At 48.9% G+C, this 21742-nt stretch overlaps 1 protein-coding gene across 3 annotated transcripts in view; it reads left to right on the top strand.

Moving 5' to 3' along the window:
* Positions 1-21742, top strand: part of LOC127055730 (myomegalin) — a 163151-nt gene that overhangs the window by 28271 nt on the left and 113138 nt on the right. For all 3 annotated transcript variants that reach the window (XM_050962966.1, XM_050962970.1, XM_050962972.1), the window contains 2 exons: positions 1137-1357; positions 11372-11482. In XM_050962966.1, coding sequence (XP_050818923.1) covers positions 1137-1357; positions 11372-11482 — 332 coding nt within the window. The remainder of the gene's footprint in view (positions 1-1136; positions 1358-11371; positions 11483-21742) is intronic.

A 21742-nucleotide genomic window follows, 5' to 3' on the forward strand; every position in this document is an offset into this window, starting at 1 on the left:
TTTCCATTACTTATAATATACCAGGAGAATGAAGAAAAAAAGAATGAAAAACGGGGGGTGGGGTGAAGATAAGAGAGAATGTTCTTTTTCTTGGCTGGGTCCTTGGGGGTGGGATGGGGGCAGGCGAAAATGAAGATGTACACTGGGTCCCACTAACTCTAAATCCGCCGCTGCCCCAGCCCTTGGCATTTGCCATCAGTTCCCAAGGAAACTTCTCCTATATTCCCTGAGTTAGTTCGTGCTCATGTCTTCCATGTGGCCAGTGCTTTGCATGGTGGTGTCTATTAGTTCAGCTATCTTTCTCCATAAAGAAGCTTAAATGCTTGCTCCATTTAGGCAGAATGGAGGACAGCTAGCATCTCCATCAACTTCAGTGAGGTCTGTGACTGTCCATAGATCAAAGACCTGCTTTTTGGCAGCTACCAACATCCTCCAGCGTAACAATAAATTACTCTTAATTGTACAGCTTGCAAAATCTGGGTGCAGAAAAAGCTGGACTTTCTAAATTCCTGATTAGTCCTGCAGGCTGTAATTCCCTGTTCCTCACTAAGGCACCAGTTATACTCGGTAAATACTGTATCTACAAAGAATGTACTCCCAGACCGCAATCATGACATTATAGCACTTGGTATGATGAGAATAAAGGGATTAGTCGTGTGACAAAGATTGGAGGTGCCAGGACAGGGGCTACTCTGAAACCTCTAAATTTTAGGTGATACAGGAATCCCAAGGTGAGGTTCTCTGGCCTGGGTGATGGAGGAGGTCAGAGTGGATGAGCACAATGGTCCTTTCTAATCTTAAAAGCTGTGGCTCGCTCCAGGGAAGAATTAAGGTTGTTTGGGTGCCTTACTGGTGCATTTCTATAATTTCATATAATAGCCTCGCTTTGTAATTTAACCTTGACTCTGAATTTCCTGAGTTTCCAATGATTGTTAAGTGGGAAAATGTCAGCATTCCTGTAAGGCAATGTTACCCTCAGATGATGACTATTTAGTCTTAAATTACTGATAGGTGCCTTAACTCCAGCTTGATGCAGTTTTTATCTGGAGGTATGATCCAGTTTTGCTTGTCAAGCATGTATATGAAACAGACACTTCACGCACTTGAACTGCATTTCCTCTGTGCTTCCTTTCCAGCTGTTCTCTGTGATGCCCCAGAGCAGGGGAACCTAGACATCTCTGATGAGGACTCTCTGAGGCAGACACCCACGTCGGGACTCTTTGAGACAGCCCATCACCCAGTGCCGGCTCAGACTCTGCCAGGCCTTGAGCAGAGCCCTCTAATGCAGACCCATGTCCTCAGTGACCTGGAGATGGGCCCTGTAGTGCAGACCCAAACCCTGCGAGACTTTGAGAAGGTAAGTCCCACCCTGGGGCCAAACTTGTCCTGATGTCAATAGGAACTTATTGTTGGATATTGCTGGCGCGAGGGTTGGATAACATGAGTGCCTGCAGACCCAGTCTGTTATTCCTAATGCAAATAGAACAGTTCACGTGATGTTCTACCTTGCTCTTTTGTCTGCTGGCTCAGGTTATTTGTTTAGGACCTTGTGTTAGTTCTCTTGTCAAGGACTGTCCCAATTCCCTTGCATCTCTGTGAGCTCCTGTTGCTTTCTGGCATCATCCATTGCTGGAAGCATATAATAGTGGTTCTGAGGAGTCCCAGCTATGCTGAGCCCAGGGCCGGCTCCAGGCACCAGCAGGTACTTGGGGTGGCCAAGGGGAAGGGGCGGCAGATCCGGCTCGTTGGTGGCAATTTGGCAGTGGGTCCCTCTCGAAGGGAACGACCTGCCGCTGAAGTGCCGCCAAAGAAGAAAGTGGCATGGTGGAGCTGCCGCCAAAGTGTCGCCAATTGCGATCATAGCTTTTTTTTTTCCCTCACTGCTTGGGGCGGAAAAAAACCTGGAGCCGGTCCTGGCTGAGCCTCATCTTCATAGCTCTGTGCAGCTTGTGTGTGCACTGTAGTGCTTCCTGGACCCACATGAAGCTTGCCAGATAATCCTGGGGTAGAGAGTGATTTGATGGGCTGGTTGGGACTGAGGCTTCAACTCTCACCGCTCTTTGATCTTCTCTAGAGTCTGTAGCCTTTTTTGCCTTTGGCCTATGCCAGTTCAATGAGCAGTGTTGTGGTTTCCAAGTAATCGGAAGAGACTGGGTTACAGGAGTGGGTTATTTCCTTACTAGGGGAGAAGTGAGTTGAAATGGACATACTCCTCTTGGACTGACGGACAGAGGTCATTCTCTAGCTTGAAGAAATAGCATCCCTTTCAGAACTCCTACAAAACTGCTCTGTGCCCCAATCCTACCTGGACTAAAGGGGAAGTTGATAGAGACAGATATAAATAATAAACTAGGAACAGTAGAAAACTGATAAGGGAAACAAAGGGACACAAGGAGACCTTTATGGCCAGCAGAGTTAAGGACAATAAGGAGTTTTGCAAGCATATTGGGAACAAAAAGAATCCTGACAATGGTATTGGTCTATTACTAGATGGAAATGGTAGAATGATCAATAATGCAGAAAAGGCTGAAGTGTTCAATAAATATTTCTGTTCTTTTTTTTTTGGAATGGGGAGAAGATGTAGTCCTATCATATGGTGGTAACATACTTTCCATTCCACTGGTTTAACATCCTCCTGAGATACAACTGTTACTAAAGTTAGACATTTTTAAATCAGCAGATAACTTGCATCCAAGAGTTTTAAAAGAGCTGGCTGAGGAGCTTGTTGGACTGTTACTGTTGATTTCAATAAGCTGTGAAACACTGATGAAATTCTAGAAGCATAGAAAAAAGCTGATGTTGTGCCAGCATTTAAAAAGGGTAAATTATAGGCCTGTCAGTCTCACATTGATTCTGAGAAAGATAATGGAACAACTGATATGGGACACATTTAATAAAGAATTAAAGGAGGATAATATAATTAATGCCAATCAACATGGGTTCATGGAAAACAGATCCCATCAAACTAACTTGATTTTTTTATGAGATGACAAGGCTGGTTGATGAAGGTAATAGTGTTGGTGTAATAAAAGCCTTTCTGTAAGGCATTTGACTTGGTACTGGACGACATTTAGATTAAAAAAACTAGAACAATATAGAATTAACACGGGACTCATTAAAAGCATCAAACACTAGCTAATTGATAGGTCTCAAAATGTAATTGTAAATGGGGAATCATCATTGAGCAGATCTGGTTCTAGTGGGGTCCCGCAGGGCTTGGTTCTTGGCCCTGCGCTATTTAACATTTTTATCAATGACCTGTAAGAAAACGTCAAATCATCACTGATAAAGTTTGCAGATGACACAAAAAGTGGGGGAGTGGTAAGTAGTGAATAGGACAGGTCACTGTTACAAGGTGATGTGGATCAGTTGGTAAGCTGGGTGCAAACAATGTGCATTTTAATACAGCTAAAAGTAAATGTGTACATCTGGGAACAAAGCATGTAGGCCATACTTACAGGATGGGGGACTCTATCCTGAAAAGCAGCGACTCTGAAAAAGATTTGGGGTTGGTGTTGGATAATCAGCTGAACGTGAGCTCCCAGTGCCATGTTGTGGCCAAAAGAGGTAATGTGATTCTTGGATGCATGATTGGGAATCTTGAATAAGAACAGAGAGGTTATTTTACCTCCATATTTGGCATTGTTGTGAGCACTGCTAGAATACTGTTTCCAGTTCTGGTCTCCACAATTCAGGAAGAAAATGGATAAACTGAAGAGGGATCAGAGAAGAGCCATGAGAATGACTAAAGGATTAGAAACCCTGTAGTGATAGACTGCAGGAGCTCAGTCTGCTTATCTTAACAAAGAGAAGGTTAAGGGGTGACTTGATCACAGTCTGTAAGTACCTACGTGGGGAACAAATATTTGATAATGGGCTCTTCAGTCTAGCACAGAACGTTTAAATTCAGATTGGAAATAAGGGTTAAATTTTGAACAGTGAGCGTAATTAACCAATGGAACAACTTACTAAGGGTTGTGGTGGATTCTCCATTGCTGACAATTTTAAAATCAAGACTGGATGTTTTTCTAACAAATCTGCTCTAGGAATTATTTGGAAGCAGTTCTCTGACGTGTATTATACAGGGGGTCAGATTAGGTGATCACAGTGGTCCACTATCTATTGAGATAGCTTCTGCTCCCAAGACGTGGTGTCCTCTGCCCTATGCCGGCCTCTGCCCCACCACAAAGGGTTTATCTACATTCAGTGCACTAGAGTGTAGCTGCAGCAGCAGGCTCTGTGGGAGGGTCTCGGTGCCCTGAGTATGTGCCTAGGGTCTCTGACAGATGTGCCCTTGGCATGGCTAGCTCCTCCTGCTGGTCTCGTTGCAATGGCTACGGTCTGTCTTGAGTGCACCAGCTCAGTGAGAGCTAGCTCAGATACTTCTCTTGAAGCCGGGAACCACTGCCCTCCCCCAGCTCCAGGCACACCCAAACACAGTTACATCCTTTAACATCAGGTGGCATGTGCACCATATGAGAACTCAGACAGACAGACATACCTGGGCTGGCTTGACAAGTGTGTTTCTGCTGTTGATGTCTCTTTCTCCTGACTCCCCTGCCCCTGGTGGCTATGCTCCTCGCTCTTCCTCCCTGGAGAGCCTCTGCTCCCTCACTTCCACCTTTTCTCTCCTCCTGTTATAGCAGCAATGACCCTGGCCCCTCCGCTCCCTGCCTCCCCCTCTGCTTTGCCTGGGGGAGACCCCCACACGTGGGTTCAAAGCTGTGGAATTGTTGTGTCACCTTCATGGGGCGCCTGTGCTGGAGCCAGGGAAAGTAAAGGGCTTTGATGGATGGATCTGTTGAATCCCACCCCTAAGGGCTGGGCTCAGGAGTCACCAAGGGGGTTAGCTGCTGGCGTGTGACATAAAAGCAGTGCAGCCTGAGGGTAGCTGCCCAGCGTTCGACACAGCCGTAGATCAACAGGGGGCATTACTGCTTGGAGTGGAGAGGATTCCCACGCTGGCCTGCTGTGCACTAAGTCTCTGTGTCCGCCAGCCCCCTGTGCAGAGCAGGTCCTGTGCATAAGCACGATCTCATGGCTGGAGCGAGGGCATAAGGGCAGATGCCGCGGCTCCTCTCAGTGGGCATTGCAAGGAGACCAGAAATGCAGACTCGCGGGGTGCTGGCAAGAGCTGGCCACATCATGGGGCCTGAGCAAAGCAACGCACCACAGGTGGCTTTTGCAGGCGTCGTACCCCTACTTGCTATAGCATTGCCAAGGATCCTAACCCAGGAGAGGCAGGGATGGTTCCAGGAAGCTAGGGCCAAGCCTGTGGGATATTGCAGGCTTATTTACCTGGATGGTTACCTGGATTCTTCTCACAGATTCAAGGGGGCAGTTAGCTACACTGGGGGTTGGGGGACTTGAGAGGGAGCCATTAGCCTGTTTGCTTACTGAGAGCAGTATTACCAACCCCTCATGATCAAAACTCACGAGTGAGGCCCCCCAACATGATGCGATGGAGGTATGAACTACTGGGAGTCTGTCTTTAGCCCCCCAAATCTATATTTTCTGGACCATTACTCAGCATCATTGGTTGAAGTATGTGTGTGGATGTGGGGTGTGTTGCAGTCGAGTGATGGGGCCCAATCACCTGCGCACACAGTCAGTGTCTCCAATGTCATTTAAACTACTCTGTGTTTGACATCATTATAAATGTGTGTTCAAAGAGACCAGGGCCTCAGTGTGCAGGGTTTACACTCTAAAGAGTTTTGCTACTTATTGATCTTTGCCTTGGATCTTCTTTGATTGCGGGGAGGGGGTGGCAGTACCCTCGCTCGGGCCCTGCCAGGCTGAGGCTCCAAAGGCTGAAGGAGCGCATGAAAATAGGTTAGATCTAATGCAGAGCTGCCTCACCAATCCATTACCCTCTAGTTCCATTTGCTGGAATATAAGGTTAACTAATCCAGATGACTTTTATCCAGTGCAATGCTGGACTATTCCGGAGATGGGGGGGTCGGGGACCAGTCAACAATCTAGCCATGTGCACTACAGTTTCTAGCTATGGCAGAGTGGTGCACCAGCAGGATGACTTGGCTCCATGCATGTTATTTTCATTCAGTGAGAGAAGGCAAATTAATGTAAGCTAATGTAACACCAATATATAAAAAGGGCCCTAGAGGTGATCCTGGTAATTACAGACCGGTAACGTCAGTACCAGGCAAATGAGTTGAAACAATAGTAAAGAATAAAATTGTCAGATACATAGAAAAACATAAACTGTTGAGCAATAGTCAACATGGTTTCTGTAAAGGGAAATCATGTCTTACTAATCTATTAGAGTTCTTTGAAGGGGTCAACAAATGTGGACAAGGGGGATCCAGTGGACGTAGTGTACTTAGATTACCAGAAAGCCTTTGACAAGGTCCCTCGCCAAAGGCTCTTATGTATGTTCAGTTGTCATGGGATAAGAGGGAATATCCTTTCATGGACTGAGAACTGGTTAAAAGACAAGGAACAAAGGGTAGGAATAAATGGTAAATTCTCAGAATGGAGAGGGGTAACTAGTGGTGTTCCCCAAGGGTCAGTCCTAGGACCAATCCTATTCAATTTATTCATAAATGATCCGGAGAAAGGGGTAAAAAGTGAGGTGGCAAAGTTTGCAGATGATACTAAACTGCTCAAGATAGTTAGGACCAAAGGAGGTTACTAGTGGAGTTCCTCAGGGATCAGTTTTGGGACCAATCTTATTTAACCTTTTTATTACTGACCTTGGCACAAAAAGCGGGAATGTGCTAATAAAGTTTGTGGATGACAGAAAGCTGGGAGGTATTGCTAACACAGAGAAGGACCAGGATATCATACAGGAAGATCTGGATGACCTTGTAAACTGGAGTAATAGTAATAGGATGAAATTTAATAGTGAAAAGTGCAAAGTCATGCATTTAGGGATTAATAACAAAAATTTTAGTTATAAATTGGGGACACATCAGTTGGAAGTAACAGAGGAGGAGAAGGACCTCGGAGTATTGGTTGATCACAGGATGTCTATGAGCTGGCAATATGATATGGCTGTTAAAAAAGCTAATGCAGTTTTAGGATGCATCAGGTGAGGTATTTCCAGCAAAGATAAGGAGCTGTTAGTACCATTATACAAGGCACTGGTGAGACCTCATCTGGAATACTGTGTGCAGTTCTGGTCTCCCATGTTTAAGAAGGATGAATTCAAACTGGAACAGGGTCAGAGACGGGCTACTAGGATGATCCGAGGAATGGAAAACCTGTCTTATGAAAGGAGACTCAAAGAGCTTGGCTTGTTTAGCCTAACCAAAAGAAGGTTGAGGGGGGATATGATGGCTCTTTATAAATATATCAGAGGGATTAATATCAGGGAGGTAGAGTAATTATTTAAGCTTATTACCAGTGTGGACACAAGAACAAATGGATATAAACTGGACACTAGGAAGTTTAGACTTGAAATTAGACGAAGGTTTCTAACCATTAGAGGAGTGAAGTTCTGGAACAGCCTTCCAAGGGGAGTAGTGGGGGCAAAAGACATATCTGGCTTTAAGACTAAGCTTGATAAGTTTATGAAGGGGATGGTATGATGGGGTAGCCTAATTTTGGCAATTAATTGAGCAATTGATCTTTGACTATCAGCAGGTAAGTATGCCCAGTGGTCTGTGATGGGATGTTAGATGGGTTGGGATCTGAGTTACTATAGAGAATTCTTTCCTGGGTGCTGGCTGGTGAGTCTTGCCCACATGATCAGGGTTTAACTGATTGCCATATTTGGGGTCGGGAAGGAATTTTCCTCCAGAGCAGATTGGCAGAGGCCCTGGAGGTTTTTCGCCTTCCTCTGCAGCATGGGGCATGGGTCACTTGCTGGGGGATTCTCTGCAGCTTGAGGTCTTCAAACCACAATTTGAGGACTTCAATAACTCAACCATAGGTTAGGGGTTTGTTACAGGAGTGGGTGGGTGAGATTCTGTGGCCTGCATTGTGCAGCAGGTCAGACTAGATGATCATAATGGTCCCTTCTGACTTTAAAGTCTGTGAGTCTATGAGACTGTGAAGAACTTCAAAAAGATCTCACAAAACTAAGTGACTTTGCAACAAAATGGCAAATGAAATATAATGTGGATAAATGTAAAGTAATGCACATTGGAAAAAATAACCCCAACTACACATACAATATGATGGGGGCTAGTTTAGCTACAACTAATCAGGAAAAAGGGCTGAGGGAGCACATGAAAATAGTCATCATGGACAGTTCTCTGAAGCAGTGTGCAGCAGCAATCAAAAAAGCAAACAGGATGTTAGGAATCATTAAAAAAGGGGATAGAGAATAAGACAGAGAATATCTTATTGCCCTTATATAAATCCATGGTACGCCTCCATCTTGAATAGTGTGTACAGATGTGGTCTCCTCATCTCAAAAAAGATATACAGGCATTAGAAAAGGTTCAGAGAAGGGCAACTAAAATGATTAGGGGTTTGGAATGAATCCCATATGAGGAGAGATTAAAGAGGCTAGGACTTTTCAGCTTGGAAAAGAGGAGACTAAGGGAGGATATGACAGAGTGAGTGTGTGTCATGAGTGGTGTGGAGAAAGTGAATAAGGAAAATTTATTTACTTGTTCCCATAATATAAGAACTAGGGGCCACCAAATGAAATTAATGGGCATCAGATTTAAAACAAATAAAAGAAAGTTCTTCTTCACACATTGCACATTCAACCTGTGGAACACCTTGCCTGAGGAAGTTGTGAAGGCTAGGAATATAACGGGGTTTAAAAGAGAACTAGATAAATTCATAGAGGTTAAGTCCATTCATGGCTATTAGCCAGGATGGGTAAGGAATGGTGTCCTTAGCCTCTCTGTTTGTTATAGGGTGGATGGCAGGAGAGAGATCACTTGATCATTACCTGTTAGATTCACTCCCTCTGGGGCACCTGGCATTGGCCACTGTCAGTAGACAGGATACTGGGTTCAATAGACCTTTGGTCTGACCCAGTATGGCCGTTCGTAGGTTCTTATGCAAAGCTGAGTCCTCAGCCACATGCTTTCCAGACCTGGGGATCGGAATCTGGTTTAGGAAGCTGGTCACTTTCCTCCTGGAACTGAGTTAGCCCTCGTCCAGACTAACCCGCGGCATCGGCGGGTTAAAATCGATTGCTCGGGGATCGATATATCGCGTCTAGTCTGGACGCGGTGTATCGATCCCCGAGCGCGCTTACATCGATTCCGGAACTCCATCAATCCGAACGGAGTTCCGGAATCGACACGGAGAGCCGCGGACATCGATGCCGCGCCGTCCAGACTGGTGAGTAACTCGATTTTAGAAATTCGACTTCAGCTACGTTATTCACGTAGCTGAAGTTGCGTATCTAAAATCGATTTTAATTCCTAGTCTGGACGTGGCCTTAGATTTGAGCAGACATGGGCACAGAGCGCTTCTTGGTGAAAGAAAAGCCAGATTCCAGTGTGTGAGTAACTTGGAGATAGTGGAGCAGGCACATGTCATATTAGTGCCAACCCCAACTGCTGAAAAATGGAGTCTGTCCCCACTTCTGGACTGAGACTGTTTTTAAAAATTTATAAAATTAAAAAGAAAATGGAGTTCTCTTTATTTGCCTTCTGGCTTCTGTGCCTTCAGGGAGTACTCAGCTCATGTTGTCTCTGCAACAAGGAGCACTGGAAACTTACATTTTAAAAAAAAAGACAGCTGAGCATCTCACTAAGTCACTTGGGCTCTGGGAGCTGGGGCTTGAAGGGAAACCCCAAATATTGTGAGACTCGTGATACAATAACAAAAGTTGGCAACATTGCGTGTGTGTGAAAATAGTCATAGAACCTTCAAAGGAAGGCTGCTGTTAACACACGAGATGGATTGCATCAGCTGTGTCTTTCTGAGGGTGCTATCACACTTCCGTTGTGTTTAGGGGAAATGCCCAATTTGTCCCCAAGGCAGCAATAAAACAAATCACTCTCTTTGCCACCTGCATTGGAGAAATAACCCCCAAATCATCTGCCCTCTTGGGCCAGCTTTCGCTTTTCTCTGAATAAAATACCATTGTATGTGCACAGCGATGTCTCTGGGAGAGGGAGGGGCAAAGTGCAGCCCTGTCAGGGAGCGGATTCTGATTCTGTTCGGCGCCCCAGTGTGCGCTTACACTTCTCTGCAGCCCTGCACAGGGGTTTTTGCTGCAGTGTGACTACGCATAGTTACTTCATATCAGTGTTTAGGGGCCATTACAGACTGTAATATCAAAGCTTCGAACTTTAAACTCCTGCATTCCTCACTGGAGGCTCAAAATAGGAACCTTGATCTTCTGCCTTTCAGCTACGGGGCAGGTGGGTGGGGGGTGCTAAAGAGTAGGATGTTTCAGTATTTCCACACTGGAGAAAGGCCTTTTCTTTTTGCCTTCCTTCCTTGAAAATAACAGAGAGACACACAGGCTCGGTGTTTAGGGACACCCCTGGGCAGCGGTTTTGCCTAGCTTGGCTGCAGCTCTGTGGGAGCCCTTGGTGCCCTTTCAGTGCTGCACTGTGAGATCTGTGTCTGCACACACAGAGCGCAGGGGAAGGCAGTTCTCTAGGGGCTCTCACCAAGTGGGAATTAGCCTTGCTGCTATCCAGCAGCTTCGAGAGCTCTCTCTTGGCCAGGCCTATCGCGTGCCACACATCGTGGGGCCTTCTGGATGGCTGTCATCCTGCCTCTCACTGGCCCGGGTCCTGCAGTCGGGGTAAATGGCTCTTTTCTCTTTCCTCTCCAGTCCCTTCCTTGCTTTATGCACCTTGCACAAGAGAGATCAGCAGGACACCAATTAGAACCTGCCCTGGGCCTTTACCTGTGTCTCCCATGGGATTGGTTGAGGCCAGGCTCTGGGAGGGGAAAGACCCTTGGGAGATTTAGCTGCAGGACACTGGGATGTTGAGGGATCGGTGGGGAATCCTCTCCCTTCTCCATTCCCTGCTGTGTCCTCATCACGTTTCCTAGCTGCCCTCTCCCCTCCCGTGTGGGTCTCTGCTGGCCAGGCCCCAGACTCCCATTAATGGCTTGCAGTTGGCTGGGAGGTGGACGTAGAGTCGCTAGGGCCGCTGTCTGGATCGGGTTACACCACTTGTGTCTGTTCATGCAGGATGTTCCCCTGCCAGGGATTCCACAGATATCTCCTGGAGGTAAAAAAGGAAAGCGAGCTGCACTCCTGCACCCAGTGGGAGCTGCGGAGCTGCGGGGAGGCTCTGACCAGGAGCGCTCTAGGCTCTCCACCATGTCTCCGTAGGCTGCTGTGGGCTGGGGCAGCTTCCCATGGGCTTGGCTCGCTCCCTTCCCTTGGCAATGTCCCCTGAGTGAGGGGGGGTGCAGAGATGCCCCCCTCCATGGGTCACCCGCCATGTCTAACGGCTACCGTACTCTGTCCCAGCACCTCAATGACCTGAAGAAGGAGAGCTTCAGCCTCAAGCTGCGCATCTATTTCCTGGAGGAGCGCATGCAGCAGAAGTATGAGGCCAGCCGGGAGGATGTCTACAAGCGGGTGAGTGCAGCAGGCTGGGATGGATGGTGCAGCCACGGCATCTTCGGCCCCACAGGGGTTGGGGCCAGTGTTTGGGCTCCGCAGGGGCTTGGGTGCCCTGGGGGAGGCCTTGTTGGGGGTGGTCAGCAGGATCTGGGTGCTGGCCAGGAGTACCATGGAGGGACTGAGGCTCCAGAGCATTGTGAGTGGGATGGGGTTTCACTGGAAGGGATTTGGGGTAAGGGTGGAGGGGAGGCGTCGTAGGAGCTGGGGCGAGGGTGTGTCAGCAGTGTGCTATGGAAGGAAGGGAGGAGTTACAGGGTTCTTGGTTAACAGGATCCGGACCCAGAGGGTGAACTGGTGTCTCCAAGGGACTGGGACCCAGGGGAGGTGGAGACAGGACTTCTCCGGTAAACAGATTTTGGGCTGGGCTCGGGTGAATCAGTCAGAGGGGTTCAGTCACCTGTTGGGGCAGTGTGTCACTTACAGGGGTAGGAGTGCAGGGGCCATGTCTTTAAAAGGATCAGAGGCTGAGAGTGTAGTTTAGGGGGATTCAGCACCTGCATCCTGGGAGGCTTCTGGTGCTAAGCAGAGGGGTGGGGGTGGCGCTGGTTGAGGGGTTTATTCTGCCAGTCCCTCAGATTAGTGCCAGGGTATGGTGTGTGTGTGCGCTGGGAGGGTAGGAGGATGGTGTCAGGCTGTGTCTTGGCCTGGGCACTAGGGTGAGAATCAGAGATATCAGGGACTCAGCACTGACACCCCCATTGGCCTTTTCTCAGCTTCTGCAGAAATCCCCGTAAACTAGCGATGGAGGAGCCACCAAATACAGGGCACAAGGCTGAGGGTTCAGGGAGTCGGGTGCTTCTGTGAGCCAGTGGAGGACCTCCCCCCCCCCACACACAAGGACCTTCTCTCTCCTCCCAACAGCCCCTCTCCTTAGCTCAATCCACAGCTGTCTCTGGTGGGAGCCTGATCGGAGGAAAGCAGGCACAGACACACCCTCCCTCAACCTCTATCCAGAGCCCCCTTATTCCTCTCACTATGATCTGTCCCCATTTAGCCTCCAGCCCCACCCCACAGATTCACTGCTCCATGTCTATCACCAGCCCATGCTGCCCCCATCCTGAGCCATCCTCCACTGCTCCCCCCATGCAGTTCATGTTGCCAGTATTGCCCATCCCAAGGGTTTCCATGTCATGAGCCAGGCCCTGCAAAAAACTACCAGTGGCTTAATCCTGATATTTTTTAAAAATTAGGAATTGGGATTTTTTTTAAATGTGCCAACTCTTTGTGGCCCGTGTTTTTCCACAAGCACCAGAGCTAGAGACTTATTTCTAAGAGTGAAAGTTCAGAGTCTCACCTATTCCCACAACTCCAGGAGCTGGGGCTTTAAGAACGCCACATATTGTGAGAGTCGGTGTCTCTGTGCTGGGCACCAGGCCCCTGTGCTGGCCAGCCCTACCTTTGTCACTGATACTGTCCTTGCCCAGGATGTCCCCTCACTGCTCTCTCTAACAAGCAAAAATAAGGACAGCTGTTTGTGTAATTAAGCAGGGGAGGGTCAGTGTAACAGGAGCTGTTGGTGCAGGGAAGAGAAGTCTTTTGACTCTGCTCTGGCCCCAGGGATCAGAGTGGTCGGGTAATCGGAGATAGGGTCCTCGCCAGTCGGGAGACTCCCTCTGGCTGCTCCGATGCCATGGGGAGAAGCGCAGTAAAAGCCAGAAGATGGTTTCTCTCATCCCCGCAGTGACCCCAGCTTTTATCTGGGATAAACATTCCTCAACTTCTTTCACTGCAGCCTTGGCTAGGTCCTGGGACAAAATGGGTGTGTGAGGCAGGTACACACCCATACCCCAGTATGACACAGGGACTTTCCCAACTCTGGGCTCCCTTCCCCTCCCCTGGTGGCCCCTTGCGGCACAAAGACAAATCCCTGACTCGAATGGGAAGATAACCCAGATCTGGGTGTTACAGTATGGGTGACCACCCACCTTGGTAACCCTTCTGCAGCCCTACCAAGCCAGCCTGCTGTTTCATACTTAGTCTAATCCCTTGCTGTGATCTCCCCTCCTCTACCCCCCCATCACATTTAAGTGACAAGAGCAGAAGGAAAGAAGAAAATGAAGCTTAATCACTACAGTTGAAAAATCAAGCTCCCTGAAGCTAAGACATTTAGGAAAGGAAGTTTTCTGCAGCAGCATGAACTTGGCCATGTTGTTATATTGGGTATTTCCTGGCATTAGGGAAAGATGCTAGTTTCTCCATGGTGAAGGTTAGAACACACTTTCATTTCAGAAGGCCAGTGTTGGTCATTCCCACAACCCCCACTTTTCCCCAGATAAAGAAGTCATGATTGGGCATTGTATGCACAAGCTCAAAGCCAGGTATAGTAATCAGGGGGTCTGAGATGGGGAAGGGGGATGTATGGCAACATTCAGCTCTCTCACTCACACACACACACACACACACACACACACACACACACACACACACACACACACACACACACACACACACACACACACACACACACACACACACACCTGCCAACATGCTTACCCGTTGTGCATGTGCATTTGAGTATGTGCAGATGCATAAGTACTTTCAGACACACACAGGGCTACCTTCACACATGCATCCACATACTCCTGCCTGTGTGTATGCAGCCACACCCTGTGCACACAAACACTGCCGTAAGTCTTTGCATACTTGCACTGAGGTGTGTCAATGCCATCATTCTCACACCCTTGCACACTTATTTTCATGTGCATGCACATACACCCCTGCACATGAGCGGGTATGCACTGCACTGTGGGAGACCTAGGCAAAGTGCTGACAGCTCTCCTCTGCCTCCAGTGTGTGAAAAGCATAGTGAAGGCAAAATGGGCCAGGCGCTGCCAGCCAATGGCGAGGGAGCCGCTTGCTGTTCCCAGGTAGCTGGAGTTTATAAATAGATCGGTTACTGGGAGGATGTGTGGAACTAACTGGCTGGAGCTTTACCCACAGCCTGCAGCATGGCAGCGGGTAGAACTTGGTGTGATCTGGACTTTGAGTGCCAGCGCATTGCTCTGCCCAGAGGGCAGGAAGATGGGTCCAAGTTCTCCAGTGCACAGTAGCTCATCTGGTGTTTGGAGCGTGCAGAACCTCACTGCACATCCAGGCACCTGGATAAGCACTCTCCAGAAGCAGGCTGCGCCCTTGTTCAGGTGGGATCCTGCCAGGAAGTCTCTTGAGTTGCCTCCTGTGCAATTAAATTTTCTGACCTTTATTGTGATGTAGCAAATGTGGGACATTTAACGCTGCCTGGGACACCTCCAGCAGCAGTGCCCCAAACCTGCGCTAAATAGGTTTGGTGTTAGCCCAGCTCAGCTAGAGTGAGTCAAGAATTTATTAATGATGTGTTAGAAAATGGCAATTTGTCAAAACCTAAACTGTCCACAGGAATATACCAGTTTTGAGAAAACGTTCATGCGGAAAGGTTTCCCAGGGCCAGGAGAGATGAGGTGGGGTTTTCTTTTTTTTCTTTTTTTTTTCTGGAGGGGCGAGGAATAATCACCTCCCCTGGAATAGACAGTAACCCAGAGCTCAAAGCACGAACATGAGAGACCTAAATTCAAATCCCTGTTCTGCCTAACTTGGAACAGGGACTTGAACCTAGGCTGTTCTGGTTTTTTCATCAGAAAACTTCAAAAGGTCCCAGGTTTGTCCTGTTACAGGACAGGAACGCTTTTGAAATCAATTTCCCACCCAGCTCTGGTCAGCCCACCTAGGCCCCCTCCCAACAGACCCCACTCAGCAGGTAGAAAATTGGCCTATGTAGCCAAAAACCAGGAGGAGGCCAAGGCTGGGTAGGAGACACCGGCTTTGTGCAGGGAACAGCTGATCTCTGCTGTGGCGGGCAGGCAGCTGGAGTCATACATTCTGTTCCCAAGGCAGTAAGTGTTGCTGGGGTGCTCAGCCAGGCAGCCCAGAGTATGCGAACTGCCACTCCTGGGCTTCACATTTCATGTAGAGAACTAGACAGTGGCTATGGCAGGGAAAAACACACTGCTGTTGTCCCTACTACAGCAACCGTCAGGGACTCAGTGCCAAGAGAGCTGGTTTGTAGTAACCACAGGGTCTGCACAGCCTAGGACTGGCTTATGGTGTGTTGGAATTGCAAACTATCGCTCTGTATGTGTGTGTGTGTGCGCTCGCGCAGATGGGGGTTGGGGCAAATTTCCAGTCCTGCTTGTAGGCTTGGATGCTCTGTAGGGAAGCATGTGATCTGAGCCTAGCCGCAGTTAGTGTGAAGCGTCTACTCCTGAGGAAATTCTGCGCCAAAAAAAATAAAAATTCTGTGCACAGTATTTTAGAATTCTGCATATTTTATGTCATTAAATAAATATGGAGGCTCTAGCATGGTGGTGGGGAGCACAGGAAGGTGGGAGAGCCTTCTGAAGCCCCCACCTCCCGGGACACAGACTCAGTGGTGAGGCAGCATCCAACCCTGATACAGTGAAAGGGCCAGACCTGCTGCATATACACCCCTGGGCCCTGCCCCTCTGTGCCAAGAGCACCAGGATAGTGAGCGAGAAGGACAGTCTTGCATGCATGCCCAGTCCTGGCCCCCGAAGCAGGTGTGGGACAGGCATGCTCAGCCTGGCAGGATCCAAGTGTGGAGTGGCTTAGTGTGTGGGGGATCCAGGCATGGGGTGAGAGGGTTCTGTGTGGGGCAATCTGGGTGCGGGCGGCTCAGTGGGGGTTCCTGGTATGTAGGGGATCTGGATGCACAGGAGCTTGTTGGGGGGTTCCAGGTGCAGGGGCAGAAGGACTCTGCAGGGGGGTGTAGGTGAAGGTGGTAGGGGTTCAGTGGGGAGGTCTATGGGGGATGGGGCTTGGCAGTGGGAATCTGGGTGTGGAGGGCTCGGGGGGGATTTGGATGCTGGGGGAATGGATCTTGGTGGAATGGGGATTCAGATGCAGCTGGTTGGGGCTTAGTGAGGTGGGGGTCTGGGTGCGGGGGGGCTCATTGGGATGGTCCAGATGTGGGAGAGACTCACTGGGGTGGGGGTTTGAGTGGGGGGATCAGAGTGGTGGTCTGGGAGCAGGGGTGGGGGATTCAGATAAGGGGGTGGAGCTTGGTGGGGTTCTGGATGTAGGGGGTGGTGAGACTGAGCAGGAGGATCTGTGTGCAGGGGTTGAGGCTCGGTGGGGTAGGGGTTTGGGTGTTTGGGGCTCAGTACGGGGGTTCTGGGTATGTGGGGGAGAGGCTCGGTGAGGGGAATCTGGATATAGGGTGGGTTCAGATGCATGGGGGTTGGGCAGATTAGGAAGCAGCTGCCTGTACAGTGACCCCTCCCCCACAGCTCAGGAGTGATAGGAGCAGGAAGCAGTGGCAGTGGGGAGGGGAATGGCCTGTGGAACTTCCTGGACCTGAGGGAGGTTTCTGTGGATGACTCTGACCTGGACCCAGCTACTCCTCCTTATCCTCCTCAGCCCACCCGGGACTACCAGCTGAGCCCGATGCAGGGTAGGAGCCAGGGCTGGGGCAACACCAACCCCCTTTCTTCCCTGCAGTGATTTACCTATTTGCCAGCTGCTCTGACCACCTGAAACACTGTACTGCATTGCCGGGGAGGAGCACTTGACCACTCTTGCGGTGTTCTTTTTCTTCCCTGTCAAAAGTAATTTTTCTGCAGGAAGAAAAGAAATCTGTGGGGAACATGAATTCTGTGCATGCACAGTGGAGCAGAATTTCCCCAGACGTAAGCTTTGAGCAAGGTGGGGTGAGTTGTGCCTCTCTGCTGTAGGGATCAGCCTGCTTTGTTGCTCTCTGTTTTTGGGTTCTTGTGTGTTCTTGTTCTGAATTCTAAGAAATAAGGTTGCGTTGCATCATGACTTTCCAGGAAGAGGATTTGATAGTTTTATCTAGCTTCTGTGTGTGTATGATCTGAACATAATCCCAACTATACATGTAAAATGATGGGGTCTACATTAGCTGTTACCACTCAAGAACGAGATCTTGGAGTCACTGTGGATAGTTCTCTGAAAACATCCACTCAATGTGCAGCAGCAGTCAAAAAGCAAACAGAATGCTGGGAATAATAGGGCAGAAAATATCACGTTGCCTCTATATGAATCCATGGTACTCCCACATCTTGAATACTGTGTGCATATGTGGTCACCCTATCTCAAAAAAGATATACTGGAATTGGAAAAGGTTCAGAAAAAGGCAACAAAAATGATTAGGGATATGGAACGGCTTCCGTATGAGGAGAGATTAATAAAACTGGGACTTTTCAGCTTGAAAAATAGCTATGGGGAGATATGATTGAGGTCTATAAAATCATGACTGGAGTAAAGAAAGTAGATAAGGAAGTGTTGTTGTTTAGTACTTCTCATAACACAAGAACTAGGGGTCACCAAATGAAATTAATAGGCAGCAGGTTTAAAACAAATAAAAGGAAGTATTTCTTCACACAACGCACAGCCAACCTGTGGAACTCCTTGCCAGAGGATGCTGTGAAGGCCAAGACTATAACAGAGTTCAAAAAAGAACTAGATAAATTCATGGAGGATAGGTCCATCAATGGCTATTAGCCAGGATGGGCAGGAATGGTGTCCCTATCCTCTGTTTGCCAGAGGCTGAGAATGGGTGACGGAATGGATTACTTGATGATTACCTGTTCTATTCATTCTCTCTGGGGCACCTGGCACTGGCCACTGTCAGAAGACTGGATACTGGACTAGATGGACCTTTGCTCTGACTCAGTAGGGCCATTCATATATTCTTCACATAACGTGGCTCAGTCTGAGCAGGAGGGAATCCAAATTGTGACATTGTTGGCAAGGTTACCACTGAACTCTCTAAAAGTGTCTCCCATTGGGAGAAGTGGGGATGTGAATTGGACATCCTCATGCTCAAACTACATATGACCCCCGTAGTGCTGAACGTGCAAGGGAACCAGTCACTTGCCCTCCACGGAGCCAGGAGGAAATGTACAGAGAGGCTGCACTGGGTGAGCTCACACATTCTTGTCCCCTCCTGTTAGTTGCTTTTCTTGCTACATTCCTCTCTGCTGGTGCCTTGGCACGTGAGTCACTAACAGAGGCTCCAGGCTGCTGCTTTATACCCAGTGGGCTAAATCCAGCAGTGATGCGTCAGGGCAGAGTTTAGGTTACACCCTACGACGTTTATGAGTTTAAGTCCAAGTGAGTGTTTAGGGGCCTTACATTGGTGAGGGGGGGCAGGTGAAGACGTGACACCCATTTAGACTCAGGGGCCTGCTGGGTGTAGTTTACACCCCATTCCCCATCACCCCGCATGTGGCCCCAGGCATCTGTGACAGTGATCTCTAATCTGTGGGCAGCAGGCCTCACTTCTTCACGGTAACTGTTAAATGCACAAGTGTGGCTGAGATTGTGCCCCTGAGAGCTGTAGCCAGAGGGAGGCTGTGGGTATGATTGCCCCTGGCCCAGGAGGTGTTGGGGTGTCACCCCATCTCCCTCCCCTCACAGCCCCACTGGAGAGCTCTTCGGGGGTGGACTGGGTAGGCCGCAGGCAGGAAGCAGATTGAGGATAAAGTCTGGTGTCTCCCTCCCACTGCCCTGGAGATCTTTTGTGTTTCCTGTCTCAGTGCCTTGGGACACAACCGAGGCCTCACAGCCCAGAGTGGGCCCTTAAGTCATTAGTTCGAACAGCGGTGACTAAATTTAGACACTTATATCAGTGACCTGACTGAATGTGGGGGTGGCTGGCCTCCTCTGTTAAGTCAGCCACTTAGATGCCTAAATTTAGGCATCCAGCTTTGATAATGCTGGCATGAGTCCTGTTCATGCTGGGACAATTTGGGGAGCACCCAGAGCTGTTGGGGTCTGTGCCCGCCCGCCCTGTAACCCTGGGTGCCTTAATACTGTGCTGCTCTGGCTCAGAGCCTGATACCAGTAACTGGCTGCCAGGCATGAGGGTCTCACCACCAGCTCTTCCAGCAGCCTAGTTCTCCAGTCCCCCCAAATCTATGCACCCTGAGTTCTTAACTAGCAGACACATGGCCTTTTCTCCTCTGGATAGTCACCCCAGCAGGAGTGAAACTGACCCCCAGTTATCAGCTCACTTTGGCACACACCACACAGTTTGCACAGCAGAGACCTGCTTGGGTAAAAATAAACACCAGGAGTATTTAACAGAACAGCCCTGGATTCAGAGCTGAAATAGACAGGGAACAAGAACACAGACAGGCTCCACAGGAAACAACTGAAGCTGCAGCCTCAGGTGTTACCCTTTCACAGTAGATAAAACAGGCTGAGGGAACTGGGATTGTTTAATCTGCAGAAGAGAAGAATGAGGCGGGATTTGATAGCTGCTTTCAACTACCTGAAGGGGGGTTCCAAAGAGGATGGATCTAGACTGTTCTCAGTGGTACCCAATGACAGAACAAGGAGTAATGGTCTCGAGTTGCAGTGGGGGAGGTTTAGGTTGGATATTAGGAAACACTATTTCACTCAGAGAGTGATGAAACACTGGAATGGGTTACCTAGGGAGGTGGTGGAATCTCCAGCCTTAGAGGTTTTTAAGGTCAGGCTTGACAAAGCCCTGGCTGGGATGATTTAGTTGGGAATTGGTCCTACTCTGAGCAGGGGATTGGACTAGATGACCTCCTGAGGTCCCTTCCAACCCTGATATTCTATGAAACTCTCTTTTCTAATACAAGGTACCTTTGCTGAGCTTCCCAGCATGCCCCTGAGTCCTAAGCGGGGAACCCACTGTTCACAGACAGCTCCTGCCTTCGAGGCTGGCCCTCCGTGCTGGCTACCTTTCACTTCCACCCTTTTCCTTTCAATAGAGTTTGCATGTCCCTTTCCCACTCCAACCCCCCCGCCCCGGCCTTTCTCACACACTGTGTGGTGATTCATGGTGGGGGCAATTCCCTCCTGTCTTAGCTTTCCAAGACTTTCAGTGTCAGGTTTTGTCAGCATTTTCCCATCAGTTTTAATGGGCCATTACTTGTCTTTTCTTGGGTCATACAATTCTTAGTTGTGATAAATGAAGGTGGGGGGTAGCTCCCTTTTATGGACACCCAGCCAGCCAGTTAGTAGCTGTTCTCTAATTGCTCTACTTGTAAAGGGTTAAAAGTCTCACTGCTCTGCATAGGGAAAAGGAAGTGAGTGGGCACCTGGCCAAAAGAGCTAATGGAAAGGCTAGAACTTCTTTAAAATTGAAACAAGACTCCCCTTTTGTGTGTCTGTGGTTGTTCCCCCAGAGAGGGGGAACAACCTTTTGTTTTGCTTGTAACCTTTACGCTGGACCCCAATAAAGTTATTCTTGGTGCTGAATCCCTGTAGGTTCTCTCTTTTTTTTTTTAAACGTAGCAACAGCCTGAGTTTCCAGATGTATTTTCATTCTTTCTAAATAAAATTGACCTTTTTTTAAAGTTTAACCCAATGGCCTCTGGTGACTCACCCCCTCTTGCCAGTAGCGTGACTAAGACACCTAGGGAGGGTGAGCTTGAGAAAGGGTCCTGCCCTACAACAGAGTCTGGGATTTATTCCCAGCCTTGCTACAGGGCTGTGACTGCGGGCAAGTCACCCATCTCTCTGCCTCCCATCTTTGGAGTGGGGATAATAACCCTTTCCTAGCCTCTGGAAGATTAGCTCACTAAGCCTGAGGTGGCTCGATACCATGCTGATGAACATCCTAGATAAGCCAATAACTCATGGCAAGCATGAGTGGTTCCCTGCATTTGTCCCAAGCTGGATAACAAGGAGGTGCCAGACTGGCTCAGACCCAAGGCCCAGCTAGCTCTCTCTCTGACAGTGGCCAGCACCAGCTTTGGAGCATGGCGGGATGTGGTGAAATGCATCTGCCCCAATCTGTTTTGGGGCACATGGGGCCCAATCCTGCTCGGCTTCAGTGGCTCATGAGCCAGCTTTGCGTATTACTATGCTCCCCTGACAGCATCTCAGATCCAGACTTTCCACATGGTCTGCTGATGTGAGTGTTTCACTGCTTTGTCAGACACCAGATGGCAGAAAGGAACCAAGGGCAGCCAGTCTCTTCTTAGCAAAATGGCAGTGGTGTCTAGGGGCCGGGCTCCTCATGTGCTGGCTTTGTACGAAGAGACAGGGCCACCCCAGAGAGCTCTCTGGTGGATGTGACAAACAGATTCGGGGGGAAGCACATAAGGGAACAGTGATGGAACTCATGTAGTAGGTTCCCGCTGAACATTCAAATGCACATGGCTGATGGCTGTGGCTAGACGAGACCAAGGATGTAATACTGTTGCCTAAGGTGGTTATTGC

Source organism: Gopherus flavomarginatus, chromosome 7, assembly GCF_025201925.1.
Source record: "Gopherus flavomarginatus isolate rGopFla2 chromosome 7, rGopFla2.mat.asm, whole genome shotgun sequence".
Classification (NCBI taxonomy): Eukaryota; Metazoa; Chordata; order Testudines; family Testudinidae; genus Gopherus; species Gopherus flavomarginatus.